The sequence below is a fragment of the Jatropha curcas genome, chromosome 8 (genome assembly GCF_041381405.1).
Source record: "Jatropha curcas cultivar XTBG-Jc1 chromosome 8, XTBG_Jcur_1.0, whole genome shotgun sequence".
In the NCBI taxonomy this organism is placed as follows: Eukaryota; Viridiplantae; Streptophyta; class Magnoliopsida; order Malpighiales; family Euphorbiaceae; genus Jatropha; species Jatropha curcas.
In genome coordinates, this window is record NC_143158.1 from 7,297,850 (window position 1) to 7,313,494 (window position 15,645).

Below are 15,645 nucleotides of genomic sequence, written 5' to 3' on the forward strand. Positions count from 1 at the left end.
TTGATGAATTAAAATCATAAAAATATTATATATTATACTATTTAATATATATCTTATATAGTTTATAATATAATTTCTTATTTTATTCAATAGAATTTAAATTTAAATAGTAAATTAATAGAATCAATCAAAATTAAATTACCATTATTTTTCAACTAGTAAAATTAAAATACTTAATGATATTAATATAGGTATTTTTTGCAATCCCAAAATTCCCCATTCTCGTACTTTTATATATGCTAGTTCTAATTAACATGTGTTGCATGTTGATATTTATTGTAATTTACTTGTTATTAACTGCATTATATTTAGTTTTATATTTTATAATTTAATTTATTTATATAATGTTTATTTTTTTGTTCTAATATGGTGTATCATCTATATTTTTAAAAGATAATAAAAAACATAATAGGTTATTATTGAGATAAAAATAAATATATTTTATATTTATTTTTAAAATATTTTAGTATATAATTAAAATTAGGGATGAAAAAACAACTCAATCCGATGGGTATGCACTCAACTCTAATACAGCCAAACTCAAATTTTGTGGGATTTTGACTAGATTTAGAAGTGCTGATATATATATATATATATATATTAATTTAAAGTGAATATATCATTTTTTATGTAATTAACGTATTATATAAATAAAATATTAATTAAATTTTCTAAAATACTATTTAATAAAATTTTTTATCTTTAAATAGTTATAAAATAACGATTATAAAAATATTAATTTATAAAAAATATTTTAATAATTATTTTTATAAGATCAATGAAGTATAAATTCACTATAAATACAAATCAACTATGAGCTAATATGAAAAAACTTTAAAATATAATTTATGAAATTGGTAGCAAATTGAAACTCTATTTGCGCCGTTAACATCTATTGATTAAAAAGCTCGTCAAACACCTAAAATTTAGTTGTTGGATATGAATCAATTATAAGCTTGCATAAATCACCAACCAAATGCTCCCTAAGGAAGGGAGTATGCTAGTTTGCATAGGGCAGGGATATATAATTAGGATTTTTTTTGACATAGGAGTTAAAATTTTTAAATAATAATTTAGTAGAATTAGTGGGCTCATAAATTTTTTTTCTTTTATTAAGTCAAACCATATTGAAATCTTAGTACTCTTAAATTTTATATTTAGCTCTTGTTATACTTAAAAAATATTTTTCTGTTATTTGAGACCGATGGTAGTGGTCACTAATGGTAACTAGTGGTTGGTAGTGATAACTGAATGTGTTTATAATATTATAATAAATTTACTAATATCTAGAAAAATATATATTTTTTTAAAATATGAAAAAGTTATTTTCCTTTTTAATATCGTTTAATTTCCATTTTGATAAGGACAATATTTTCTAGTGACTGATCTTCGTAAATATCCAAAAATATTTTTCCGACAAATTAATTTTTTCCCCGAAACAATCAGAACCTGCAGTAAATTTGTTTTCTTTCTTTTTTTGTTTATAGGAAAATTTGTTTTTATTTTATTTTGATTAAGCCATTGGCGCTTTTAACGTGACACCATTTGCTACCAAAGAAAAGAAGGGTAATTCTTTCAGGAAAAAAAAAAAAAAAGGTAATTCTTTAACTCTTACTAATTGATACTTGACACGTAAGAAATTAATACAAATAAAAACGACGACGTTATTCACACCTTTCTCTTGTAAGGAATTGGGCTTCCCGTGCGTTACGCGCTTTTTCAATCTGCTTGCTCTGCCCGACCACGCGGAGAGAGAGCTCAAAAAGCAAATGAAAGACATTGTCACGTACACATTTCTACTACAGTGACCTTTCTCCTTTGGATTCTCAGATCGAAAGTCGCTCTCCTCTTCTTCTCCGATCATCTACTCTTCCATCTCCGCCTCCACATCCGACTAATTGATCTCCCAATCTCCGCTGCCGTTGATATATCAGTTACAACATAACAACGGTACTATCTTTTTTCTTTATATCAAACACTTTGAGCAAATATCCTAGAAATGGCACCAAGCACCATCCGTAAAGCAATCGGAGCGGTAAAAGATCAAACGAGTATAAGCATAGCTAAAGTTGCAGGCAACATAGCGCCTGACCTTGAAGTTTTGGTTGTTAAAGCCACTAGTCATGATGAAGAACCTGCTGATGATAAGCATTTAAGAGAAATTATAAATCTTACTTCTTATTCCAGAGGTTATGTTAGTGCTTGTGTAGCTACTGTGTCTAAACGCTTAAGTAAAACGCATGATTGGATTGTGGCTATTAAGGCTTTGATGCTTGCTCACAGGCTTCTTATTGATGGACATCCTTCATTTGAAGAGGAAATTCTGTATGCCTCTAGAAGAGGAATGCGTGTTCTGAATATGTCGGATTTTAGAGATGAAGCACACTCGCATTCATGGGATTATGCTGCCTTCGTTAGATTTTATGCTATGTATCTTGATGAGAAAGTTGAATTTGGGGCTTCTGAAAGAAAATTGAGTGCTAATCAGAGGAAATTTGATGAGGGCGATGATTTTGATTATAGGACGGGTAGGAAATCCAGGTCTTATGGTGATGTGAATGATGATTCTGCTGGGAGGGAACAGAGGAAACAAGCTACACCAATTAGAGAAATGAAGCCAGAGCAGGTTCTTGACAAATTGAACCAATTATTGAGGATGCTTGATAGAGTTTTGGCTTGCAGGCCAACAGGCATGGCTAAGAATAATAGGTTGGTGCTCACCTCTCTTTATGGAATTGTGAAGGAGAGTTTTGAGTTATATATTGATATATGTGAGGCACTGGGGGTGTTGTTGGATAGATTTACTGAGATGGAGTATTCAGATTGTGTTAAGGGTTTTGATATGTATGTTGCTGCAGCGAAGATGATAGATGAGCTTGTTGGGTTTTATGGTTGGTGTAAGGATATTGGGATTGCAAGATCATCTGAGTTCCCTGCTGTCAAGAAAATTACTGATCAGTTACTAGGGACACTTGAGGGATTTTTAAAAGAAATGACTAATAGACCATCTAAGAATCCTGAGATAATTAAGGAGGAGGAGAAGGTTCCAATTAAGCAAGAGCCTGAACCAGATATCAATGAGGTCAAAGCTCTTCCTCCACCTGAAAACTATACCCCTCCATCTCCTCCTGAGCCAGAGCCCAAGCCCCAACCGCCAAAGGCGACAGAGGATTTAGTTAATTTGAAAGATGATGCAGTTTCAGCTGATGAGCAGGGAGACAAATTGGCTTTGGCCTTGTTCTCTGGACCGGCAGCTGTAAATACTAACGGTGGATGGGAAGCATTCCCATCAAATGGAAAGGCTGAAGTTACTTCAGCATGGCAGACACCAGCTGCTGAGAGTGGGAAAGCAGATTGGGAATTAGCATTGGTGGAATCAGCCAGTAATCTATCAAAGCAGAAAGCTAATTTAGCAGGTGGCATGGATTCACTGCTATTGAATGGAATGTATGATCAAGGGGCAGTCAGGCAACATGTGGGCACTACTCAATTGAGTGGTGGAAGTGCAAGTAGTGTAGCATTGCCTGGTCAAGGAAAGAGTGCGACTCCAGTTTTGGCATTACCTGCCCCTGATGGGACAGTCCAGCCAGTTGGAAATCAGGACCCATTTGCCGCATCTCTTGCAGTTCCACCTCCCTCATATGTACAGATGGCAGAGATAGAGAGGAAGCAGCAGTTGCTAGTTCAGGAACAGCAGCTATGGCAACAATATGGAAGAGACGGGATGCAAGGCCAAATGGGTTTATCCAAGAGTAATGGTGCCTCTGGTTACTATGGCCCCAATCCCCAATCAATGGTGATGCCTTATGGGACGCCCCAGGTCAGTGGTGTGGGACAGCCAGGAGGTTACTACTATACACCTTACTGAAGTTGCTTATCTAAATTATATTCTGCTTCTTACTATGATGCACATTAGTATCATATATGCTTATTTCCCAACCCTTTTCCACAGATTATCCTTTTAAAATATATGTGAATATTGTTTTCCATTAATGTTCTCCATGTAATAACTTGCATTTTCAGGTGATGAGAGACTGTAAAAGATTTCGGAATCTTATGCTGTAATGTTTGATTGGCATTTGGCTTTTTATCTTTTTGCCATATATTTTTGTTCACTAATAAAAACTGTTCTGTGCATATTTCTTGCTCTTCTTAGCCTATAGTTTTTTATTAAAGTATTTGTAGGAGGTTTTTGCGATTGATGCTTCAATATTAAATTGGCAAATTGGGAGTGAAACTTTCATTGTTAGCTTAGGACTAACTAAGAAAGTCAAAACATTTCGTATTTGAACAAGTCAACATCACCGATTGTTCTTTCTTAATTATATTTTCTTTTCTTATTTTGAAGTTTCAATTTTAAATTCCAATATCTTCACTGTTCATCACAATTTAATTCAAAGTCATGCTGGTTTTTGTCTTTTTGATGATAAACTGGAATGCATAAGCTGGTCCAGTCCCTTTGTTTTTGACCGTTTCCCATTAATTCTCGTAAATGTTAAATATTAATATATAATATATGTCTTTTCCATAATAAAACCTCACATGCTAATATATGAATTTAAATAACTCAAATATTCATAGGACGGTCAAGTCAAAATTCAAGTTGGAGTGAGCTTAGCTAAATACAATAAAATTGAATATTTATTACACTTCCATAATAAACGAAGGAAATTATGTGTTTAAACATTGAATCTGAAATTTTTTTTTCCCTCACATACATAAAGCCTAGTTTGGCCTACTGTTTGAGCCTATGTTACCGTTCAACAGATATATATATATATATATATATATATATATAATGTGTGTGTGTATATTTTGTTTCATTTGTAATTTCACATATGTTATATATTTTGCATTTCAAACAAAACAATGCACAAATGAACCGATTTTGTTTGATACTGTCTAAAATATTCACCAACGGCAATAACATCTTCATTCTCTGGCTCAACCCAAGTAAGTTGATTATAGCATCATTGAAAGAAGAACCCCATTGGTCATCTAAATTTCCTAAATCAGTAATTATTTCTCCATGGATTTCACGGCAAGCAAGTATGAACATGGCAGCTGTATCAGGCTGTTGTGCTTCACACAGTACAGCAAGTGCCCTCTTGCAATGTACCAGCTGCGACAAACAAAATTAAAGCCCTGCATTGGACCATACTCAATATCTTGTTTAAAAAGCTCGCTAAAAATGGAAGCAAAAGAACCTCCAGATGATGTGTTCAACACGAAGTACATGGCCAGCCCACCTTTGCAACACCCTGCAAAGCAAGATAAAACCAAAATAAAGATAAAATATTCATAATAGGAACAAGATAACCAAACTGACCGAAGTTAACAATCTGACCACTACGGAAAAAACAGAAAACGACCATATACTCGAAAAAATTATCATGTTCTATTAGGTAAGCAACATGCAAATTCCCCAAGTATTCAAATTCATAAACAGGAGAAAACAGATACAAGGTGCTTCACTAACACACGAACAGGCAAACAAACAAACATTCAGGTCAAGTCTAAAAATGAGTCCTTAATGCAAAAAAAAGCTCTAAATTTCCATCTAGACTACAATGCAAATTCTTAATATGCATACGCATATATATATATAGTCTTTATTGTACTCTTTTAATTATATAATATTAAAACATAAATTTTTGTTTAGATTAAAATAAATACAATTGGTTAATTTGTATTAAATTTTGCCATACAAACTACTTGTAATGCTACTTCTTATGTACTTAATTCTAGTTTCATACAATGAAGTGGTCTCAAAAATAAAATTCATATAAATGCAGATTCTTAAAACCCTGATAAGTGTCCAAAAATAAAATCAAACCATCACTCAATCCCCAATTCCCAATTCCCTACCCTCAACTCCAAATCAATATTTATATACAACTATAAGGAAAAATAATAATAAATTGTTGTTTACTGCCAGATAAAAGAAAAGAAACGAGATTAAACTTCAATTTTTTTTTTAAAATGATAAGATTAGACTTCAATTAACATCTACCATTTCTTAAAGGATTTTAGCGTTCCATTTATTTTTACACGATCAAAAGAGGAATAACATATTAAATAAACACACATATACTACATTAAGTAACTTTAATATGTTATTATTAATTTGCAATTTTAGAATATATAATTAAATAAACATTTTTTGGATAATTTAAAATAAATAAATTAAATGGAATAGATTATATGAACTAATAAATATTTATTAAAATTGATTAGATAAAATTTTAAATATTCATTAGGTGAACTAAAAACTATTAAAATTTCTTATGCGTGCGTGCACCATTCAAAAAGTTAAAAGTATAGAAAAAATTAACAAAAAAACTCTAAAATTAAAAAATTTAAAAGTCATAGTTATCTATTTATTTATAAATTACTCAAATATTATTTGTGTATAGTATTTAAAAAATTTAAAATATACAATTTTTAAAAAACTAAGGAAAAAATCTCTAAAATTCAAAAGATTGAAAGTTTTATAGTTATTTATTTATATATTAATTATTCAAAATATTGCATATATATATATATATTAAATTAAATTTTTTTGATCGGCTATAAGATATTTCAGGATATCTTGAAATTTATTAAATATTTCAAAAAATTCTATTATTTCCATGCTTTGCTTTGATTAAACGTTGAGATACATAGATAAATAGATATAAAAAGAAAAAATTTCAAAATTTTAGAAGTGATATATATATATATATATATATATATATATATATAACGTGTGAAAAAAAATTTTTTTCGATGTTTTTTTTATTTTTTTACATTTTAAAGTTCATTTTAAAATTAGGATAATAATCTATTTTTGAAAAATTAATATCCTAATTAATTAATAGTTAAAATTCAATTAGAATAATATGTTAAAATAATAATATCAAAATAATATAATAAAAAACTTTTTAAATCAATTAATAAAAAATTATTAAAAAAAGTCAATTGATTAATGATTTAATATCTTAGTTTATCAAATATTAAAAACTCATGTTATTTAATAAACTCAAATTATTATCAATTATCCAAAAAGATATTTTAAGATTTTTAAAATTTCATTAAGGTTATTATAAGTAATCCGGTTAATCCCTCTTCATTCCCACTTTTATATAAAGTATAGATAATGATACCTTGGTATTCCTTCTCCATAAATTTTGAGGTTAAAGAATCCATTTCTCAGTGATTCCTCTGATTCAATCACATAAGATGATTGGCAATCACGGTGATCATATGCTCCTCTATTAGGGTGTTCATCCTGGGTTTGGGTGGAGCATTCATCTCTACATGTAAACATTAGCAAGCTGACAAGTTTTCCATTTGATTTGCAAACATTGTTCCCATTTCATATATTTATGGCATCAACTAGGCTGTGGGCAGGTGCTTTTCTTAATCCTATGTCATTCATCATATGTCTCACATTTTCCGCCTCTTCCCATCTTCCAACTGCAGCATAAAGTTTTGCCAGGAGTACATAATTACCTGTGTTCTCTGGCTCTAGCTCAAAAAGCCATTGTGCTGCAACCTCTCCCACTTCAACATCACCATGTATTACACATGCACCAAGCAATGCACCCCATACAGCATGGCTCGGCATAAAAGGCATTGTTCTGATCAGATTATATGCCTCATCCAATCGACCAGCACGACCAAGCAGATCAATAATGCAAGTGTAGTGACCATCATGGGGACCTACCTTGTGGTCTTTGAGCATTAATTCAAACAAATTCAAACCCTCATCCACCAAACCAGAATGGCTGCAAGCATGCAATACAGATGTAAAGGTAACTTCATTTGGTTCCACCCCAGACTGAACCATTTTTCTGAAAAGTGAAACAGCAGTTTCACCATGGCCATGCATTCCATAACCAGCTATTATTACACTCCAAACAAAAATGTCCTTGGCATGTAAGGGGATGGCATTAAATATCCGGTGGGCAGATTCTAGACTTCCACATTTCGAATATATATCGATCAAACATGTAGCTACTTCTATTCCTGAAAGAAACCCAGAACTCAGTAAGTAACAATGTATATTTTTTGCTGGCTGCAAATCAGCAAGAATGGCATATGCAGGAAGTAGGCTTTTCAATGTTACACCATCTGATTCAATTCCTTTCAATAGCATTTGCTTGAAAAGTCCTATTGCCTCAGCTGCAAGACCATTATGAATACACCCAGAGAGCAATGAATTCCATTGAACTGTTTTCTTTGTGGAACTTCTTGTAAATACTCCAAAACTAAGGTCAACGCGATTGCATCTTGCATATATATCAATCAATGAAGTTTCCACAATAACTTGTGAATCAAGATTGTGTCTTATTGTCCACCCATGAAAACAACGGCCATGCCTCAAACTAGCACAAGCTGAAAGGAGAGAGGCTATAGTCACTGAATTGGGTCTTATTCCTTCAATCTGCATAATCCTAACGAGTGACAAGGCACTTCTCACATCACCCTTCAAAATGAAACCATTGATCATGGTTGTCCAACTAATCACATCCCTTTCATCCATCCTATCAAAAACCAACCTTGCTTCATCCATGCTACCACATTTTGCATACATATCAATCAACGCATTCCTAACCGATATTTTCTTACCCAAACCCTTCTCTTCTATTAATGCGTGAACCCTTTTTCCCATCTTCAATTCCCTCAAATAACCACAAGCTGGCAACATAGAAACTACAGTAGCACAATCAATCTCCACTCCAAAATCAATCATTTGGTTAAAAACCATCAAAGATAATTGGGCAAACCCATTTTTGAAATAGCCATTAATCATAGCATTCCAAGAAACCACACACCTCTCCCTCATACAATTAAAAACTTCCTTTGCTGTCTCCATCTCCCCACAATTCATATACATTGCCAGTAACGAATTCTGCACATAGTTATGCGAACCAAAAACAGACATCACTGTCCGCCCATGAACCGCTCTGCCCAAATCAAGCAACAATAGCTCACTACAAGCCTTAACAACAATTGGATATGTATAGTTATTCGGTAAGCAATACCCTGATTGAAGCATTTCAACAAAAACCTTTATTACATCAAGATATAAGCCAAGATTGACATACATTGTCATCAAGTTATTGTATAAGAAAGCATTTCGTTCAGGCAATTCGTCAAACAGTTTACGGGTGTGAGGGACATGCCGACAATGCATATAGGCAACAACAAGGCTTGAGCGAACCCGGGAAGACTCAGGAGAGGATAAAAGGCCTGCAGTAATGGTGTGGGCATGGAGTTGTTTAGTCTTGGTAAGGGATTTAGTGGCTGTATAGTGTTCTAAGAGAGACATGTACTGGGTTGTTGTTGAAGTAAGCAAGTGCTTTGTTTTGGATAGAGTTTGAGAGGGGCCATTCATCAAATCTTTGTTCGGGGCAGGGAAAATCAAACTTGCAAGTTTTTATTTAAATTATGTATGAATTAACAATATTAACTAACTCTGTGAGGATAAACGGTCGGCACGTTGAGGAATAGTTTAGCCGTTTGACGGCAAAGCTAATGAAAACACTATGAAAAATACTAGTATTTTTTATTTTTTTGAAAGGCTACGAAAAATACTAGTTAATTACACTATTTTGGCAGTTGAGCATTTCTTCCCTTTAGATAAAAGAAATAATTGATATGATTTAATAAAAAAATTAAAAGTTTGAAATTTTATTTTATTTTTTTGGTACATAGTTTGAAATTTTATTTAAAATTGCACTAAAAATTTAATAAAATCATTTTCAAAGAAACGTTTATTTATTACAAAAATTAATTATTGTCAAGGAAAGATTAGCAAGTGGAGAATCTTACTATTTGGCTTTCTAATTTCGGGAATATGGATAACTTTGGTCAAATTAATATTTGCAATGTTGCTGAATCCAACGTCTTTCTCTTTCTCTTTCTCTCTTTCCAAACCAAGGCCAAAGAAATTGCTAGGTGAACAGTAAATTTGTGAGCAAATACTACTTTGCCCTTGTTAAAATATAAAAATTACATTCGTATCCGAAGATTTAAATGCACAATCACATCCTTATTTATTTTCAGAATCTATAAATTATCATTATTATTATATGGTAATTAATTGATTTTTTTGTTTAATATTGAATTTAGTCTTTTTTTTATTCCTTTTTGTAAAAGTTGTTCAGTATTTATTTTCTGTCTTTTCCAAATAATATTTTTTATTAAATTTATTTTCCTTCAAAAACTCAACATGAAAAAAAAAAAACACACACACACACACACACACACATATATATATATATATATATGAGAATTACTTTGAAAATTACAGTCACCTCTAATCTTTTGCTTCTGAAACTGAAGGCAACTTATCAACCTATTTTGCCTCTTTCTGCTCTAATTTGCAAACAGTAAAAACGCCATTTTTGTTCTTTTCTTAAATTAATTTAATATATAAACAAAAACCCCAAATGCACACCATTAAGCCCCACCGTACTTCCTTCCAAACAACCACCCATCTAACTCCTTTCTCCGACATGTCAAACGTCATCGTCCTCGACAATGGTGGTGGCTTTATAAAAGCTGGTAACGGCGGCGAACGTGATCCCCTCACTGTAATCCCCAACTGTCTCTACCGTCCTCTCTCCTCCAAAAAGTTCCTTCACCCATCTCCTACAACCGCTGCTGCAACCGAAGATCTAACCTCTGCCGCTGTCCGCCGTCCAATTGACCGTGGCTACCTAATAAACCCTGACCTCCAACGAGACATTTGGAATCACCTGTTCTCTTCTCTTCTCCATATTACTCCCTCAAATTCCTCTCTCCTTTTAACGGAACCTCTGTTTTGTCTTCCTTCAATTCAACGTGCCACAGATGAGATTGTTTTTGAAGATTTTGGTTTTAAATCTTTGTATATAGCTGATTCGCCTAAGCTCGTTCATCTTTACGAGGCGAGTAGGAGGCCGTACGGATTGGTATCTAAGACTCAATGCAGTCTGGTGGTTGATTGTGGGTTTTCTTTTACTCATGCAGCTCCCGTTTTTCAAAACTTTACTCTTAATTATGGTGTAAAGAGGATTGACTTGGGCGGGAAAGCATTGACTAATTATTTGAAGGAACTGGTTTCTTATCGCTCGGTTAATGTAATGGATGAGAGCTTTCTTATGGATGATGTGAAGGAGAAACTTTGTTTTGTTTCTCTTGATATTGCTCGAGATTTGCAGATTTCTAGGTAATGAATTTCAACATAATTCTATTTCTTTTTTTTTTCTTTTTTTCTTTTTTTGGTTGGCTGCTTTTCTGGCATTTGGAGAAGAAAGATTTGTTCTTGACTGATTATTTTAGTGAATTGATAATTCTTTTGCGCTCATTTTGTCTTTAGTTCTGTAAGAATTTGGTTAAATATTGTCCTTGGCAGTTGAGTAGTTATTCGTAAACTACTAGTTTATGATAAAATGGGTGTTTTGTTCTATATGATGCTGCTTGTACTGATTCGCTTAAGATTTTGCGAACCCTTTTATAGAAAACGTGGAAAGGATAATCTCTTCCGCTCTACATATGTTCTTCCCGATGGCATTAATCACACTAGGGGTTTTGTTAAGGACCCAGATGAAGCAAAGAGATACCTCACTTTGACTAGTGTAACTCCTCCATCTTCAGAATCTGCTACACATCAGTCTGAAGTTTTAGAGAAGCTTGAGGATAGAAAGAGGGTTGATTTAACTAAAAATGTGAGCTTTCTGATTCTAGAAGAATGTTTTCCACCTTAATTTTGCTGGTTTTCAAAGTTTTGCATTTTCCTTGCAGGAATTTGATTTAACAAATGAACGATTCCTTGTTCCAGAAATGATTTTCCATCCTGCAGATTTGGGTTTGTATCTTGTTGAAATACCTGACTAGAGATACACTTTTATGTTTTCTGTTCAATCTAGGAAGTCGTTGAACTTTTTCCGACTGTTTGATGCTTATTGATTTTGAAAACTTGTCATTACAACACTTATTTGGGACTGTTTAGGGGGTTTAATTTTATCATGCTCACTAGACTTACATTGAGTTTCAACGAAATTATTTAATTTTAATTTGTTACGCAAGTGTCTTTCAACTAATTTGTTAAATAAATATCTTTGAACCTCAGTGTGGTAAGTAGGCTCACTATTATCAAATCTCAATGAAAATTCGGCTGCATTGCTTTGTGGCAGCTCATTATTATCATTTTAATTTGTTGTAAAATCACAGATGGAGCATACAACTTTCTCACTTTAATGTTATGTGCCAAATCAGATCAAATTTCTTTCAGAATCTAGCAATAAACAACATTGGAAGTTTTTCACATGGAAAGTTAGGAATTATGTTGAGCTTATATGCAGATGTTATATTGGTGAAGTTAAAGATGAAAGCATTTGATGTTTGTTTTATTGTTTTTGGTATTGAACTTGGAGAACTTTCTAATACGAACTTTTTTTTTTCAGGCATGAACCAGGCTGGACTGGCAGAGTGCATAGTTCGAGCAGTAAACTCTTGCCATCCTCTTCTCCACCCTGTGCTCTATGAAAGGTGATATCTTGCAGTCTTGCAGTACCAAGCACTAAGCAAATTTTCAACTTTTAATTTCTTGTTTTTCTAATAGCAGTTGATAGCTGATAAAATCTTATTCTTGCACAGCATCATATTAACTGGTGGGAGCACATTGTTTCCGCAATTTGCTGAGAGACTGTAAGCTCGTGGTCCTTGCATGTTTTCTCATATGCTGTGTATTGTATTATGGTATTGGGACTTAAATTGATATTTGGATGAATTTGCAGGGAAAAGGAACTCCGGCCTCTTGTTCCGGATGAGTATCAAGTGAAGTTAACTACACAAGAAGAGTAAATTCTTCACTCGTGAAAAGTATTAATTTTGCATTTCAAGTGCCAATGTCAATGCTTATGTGATGTTTGTCCAGTCCCATACTAGGTGTATGGCGAGGTGGATCACTTTTAGCATCAAGTCCTGATTTTGAAGCAATGTGTGTCACCAAGTCTGAGTATGAAGAACTGGGATCTGCTCGATGTCGTAGGAGATTCTTTCATTGAATGCTGGAGATTCTGAAGGTATCCTATAACCCTATTGCCTTAGAAACTGTATGCTACTCTGTTGAGAAGCATTATATATGAAAGCTCAACCTTTGGCCACTCAATTTCTTTATTTTTATAATTCGTATTAATTTACCTACCTGTTGTGATGTGATTAAGAAGCATGAAGGGAAATGCGGCTGGCGCTCGGAATTTTTCTGATCTTTGGAGGTTCATGTTGGTTATTAGCTCATTAAAACGGAAAAACCTGAATCTTGCCTTCATCAGCTCGATAAGGTGAAATGTATCCTGGCTTTTAATTACTCTGCAGGACTGTTATTGATAAATTTTCATCCTGCTAGTGCTTTATATTGATTGATTGAAAATATAAACAGGTGCCAAATAATCCCTAGTCAATTGATAGCTAATATGTCCGTCGCCAAATAGTCTCTGATTTGTGGATGAAGGGTGAAACACAGAAGCTGCTGCACTCGTATAATCTCTGCAACTAAATATTACAGATGTATTTCTGTCAACGATGAAGTGGTGAAGAACCCAGGCCAAAATTCAAGGGTACTTCCCGTTCCTTGGGGCAACTCTACAAGTGTGTTCTTATCTCTGTAACATTTCCTTCTGGTAGTAGTAGGAACAAACAAGTGTTGGATTCTAGATTTAATTAAAATTTTCATTGATTCCTTCGTAAAATCCATTGGTCAATCAAATAAAATTTCATCAAACCTTTTTTGTTTCAGCATTACGTAGGGTGGCTAAAAATGTTACTACTATTACTTTTGTTCTTTTTTTTTTACTTTGAATTTTCTCGACTAAAAAATGTTTACTATTATTAAAACCAATGACATTAATTCAAATTTCTACAAAAAATTAATACCAAAATTAAAATTTTATTATTATTAATAAACCAGGAAAAACTTAACAAATTGGATATAAACTAACCCAAGTCAATAGATAGACCCCCCAAGAAACCCAACCTAGTATCCAAGATGTTAAGTGAAAAAACCTGGTTGGGGTACATCTACTTACAGTGCATTTAACAGAAAATGGGAACTAACTACATGAACAAACTCAATCTAATAAACGCCGCAGTAAGCAACTGCATAGGAGACGCTGTGAATCCAACTCAACTCCTGCTTGGCTGAAACCTTCTTCACTTAGCCATACCAAAGCTTCAAGCGATGCCAAATAGCCAAATCAACATACATGGCTGAAGCCTTCTTGACTGAGGCATACCAGAGCTACAAGCAAAGCCAAAGAGCCACCTGGAAAACAACCAGAAATACTTAAAACAAGAATTTCCACCATGGTCTCTACAATACAATCCCATAAACCATGCAAGAATTAGCAGGTGTAATATTTTTGTGTTGCCACAGATAGTAAATAGAAAAACTCCACAAAAAAGAACTAGTCTTGGCAGAGATACGTGGGAAAAAATCACCAAACAAGCAAAATTAAATGAAAAACTAACCCAAACAAGGCTCATCATAATGGTCATGCAGAGCAAGGAACAAGAAATTCCTCTAGAGATCAGATTACTCTTTGTAGGCACAATATTGCCAAGGGCCCTCCACATAACCCACCAAAATACCTCAAGATTCTCTGCAGAAAAGTACATCGTAAGCCTCCGATGCAGCAGCAACCCTCAAAGAATCCCTCTACCGTCTGATGATCACCATAGGCTATTTGCCCTCCCCAAACATCTAAACTCTTTCCCGTCCTTCATGACCGTCGATGAAGAAGTCGTGGAATCAGCACCATTTGACAAATCTTCCGAATCTCCACAAGAATATTCTCGCCACGATCATCCTTCCCTGTCGAAGACGACTTCTTTAAATCACGTCGGCGCCGGGAACAAATACTCTGTCCCACAAGATCGCGATAACAAATCGCCGATACTCCATCTAAGGACGCGAAATCAGAAGCGTCGTGGATAATAGCACCGATGTTAAGCAACCCTTGGAATCTTCCAGAAGGGCGGCGAATCTGCATAGCGACGAACGAAGGAGTTCTCATTTCTTGGGAAAATAGCGGGATATTGCTGATGAGTAAACGGACGGTGCCGAGTAGTTTATCACGGAGGCAGCCGACGGCAAAGATTTCGACAGAAACACTGGTTGTTTCGCCGGAGAGAAATTCAGGAGTGACTTTGAAGAGAAACTTGTCACCCCAAATCGGGTCCTCGCCACCATCAAGATCGATTCGGCTGCGGAGCTTAGTGGAAGAATCGATCGAAACAACTGCGTACGTCTGCATGCGGCGTCGACTGGAAGACGGCGGATTGAGACCTTGCGCAGAGATCAGATTGATCTCTAAAATCTTCATTCTCTCTGTTTGTTTATTTTACCCATTAAATCTCTTTAGAGTTGTTTAAATACATTCCTGTCTAATATTATTTTCCCACTTTAACCCTGATATGCGCGTCAGCCAATTTTAATATCAATTTTCTCAACTAAACAATTTTGGATTCTAGATTTAATTAAACCTTTTATTGATTCCATTGGCCAATCAAATGATATAAATGGTTAGTTAAAGAATAATTTGATGGTTTTAAATATTCGTGTTTGTATTAAGTATTATCGCATGTTAACTGTCACATTTCATTATAAAATAA

General features: G+C 33.9%; 3 protein-coding genes and 1 non-coding gene across 7 annotated transcripts; 2 read left to right on the plus strand and 2 right to left on the minus strand.

Moving 5' to 3' along the window:
• Nucleotides 1–1,724: 1,724 nt before the first annotated feature.
• On the plus strand, nucleotides 1,725–4,137 carry LOC105641305 (putative clathrin assembly protein At2g25430). Its single transcript, XM_012225828.4, has one exon. It carries the CDS (start codon nucleotides 2,000–2,002, stop codon nucleotides 3,866–3,868), a length of 1,869 nt encoding a protein of 622 aa, XP_012081218.1. The 5' UTR covers nucleotides 1,725–1,999; the 3' UTR covers nucleotides 3,869–4,137.
• A 462-nt stretch (nucleotides 4,138–4,599) lies between these two features.
• On the minus strand, nucleotides 4,600–9,812 carry LOC105641306 (pentatricopeptide repeat-containing protein At5g39350). Its single transcript, XM_012225829.4, has 2 exons — nucleotides 7,146–9,812; nucleotides 4,600–5,261 (listed from the first exon to the last, which is right to left on the minus strand). The coding sequence occupies exon 1, from the start codon at nucleotides 9,380–9,382 to the stop codon at nucleotides 7,358–7,360; it is 2,025 nt and encodes a 674-aa protein (XP_012081219.3). The 5' UTR covers nucleotides 9,383–9,812; the 3' UTR covers nucleotides 4,600–5,261; nucleotides 7,146–7,357.
• A 493-nt stretch (nucleotides 9,813–10,305) lies between these two features.
• ARP6 (actin-related protein 6) lies at nucleotides 10,306–13,756 on the plus strand. Of its 4 annotated transcripts, none has more exons than XR_016322286.1 (9): nucleotides 10,306–11,200; nucleotides 11,492–11,699; nucleotides 11,776–11,839; nucleotides 12,438–12,522; nucleotides 12,631–12,681; nucleotides 12,771–12,833; nucleotides 12,911–13,058; nucleotides 13,203–13,316; nucleotides 13,415–13,756. XR_016322286.1 is itself a non-coding variant. In XM_089725411.1 (8 exons), the coding sequence occupies exons 1-7, from the start codon at nucleotides 10,440–10,442 to the stop codon at nucleotides 13,038–13,040; spliced, it is 1,362 nt and encodes a 453-aa protein (XP_089581537.1). In that variant the 5' UTR covers nucleotides 10,306–10,439; the 3' UTR covers nucleotides 13,041–13,058; nucleotides 13,203–13,756. The 4 variants fall into 4 exon arrangements, 2 of the variants coding, with proteins under 2 accessions (XP_089581537.1, XP_089581536.1); XR_016322285.1 differs by having other exon boundaries at nucleotides 10,307–11,200; nucleotides 13,200–13,316; XM_089725411.1 differs by having other exon boundaries at nucleotides 13,203–13,756.
• Nucleotides 13,757–13,901: 145 nt separating this feature from the next.
• Nucleotides 13,902–15,427, minus strand: LOC105641309 (hypothetical protein). The gene is made up of 2 exons (XR_016321996.1): nucleotides 14,503–15,427; nucleotides 13,902–14,296 (listed from the first exon to the last, which is right to left on the minus strand). It is a non-coding gene; the product is annotated as a hypothetical protein (transcript).
• Nucleotides 15,428–15,645: the final 218 nt, after the last annotated feature.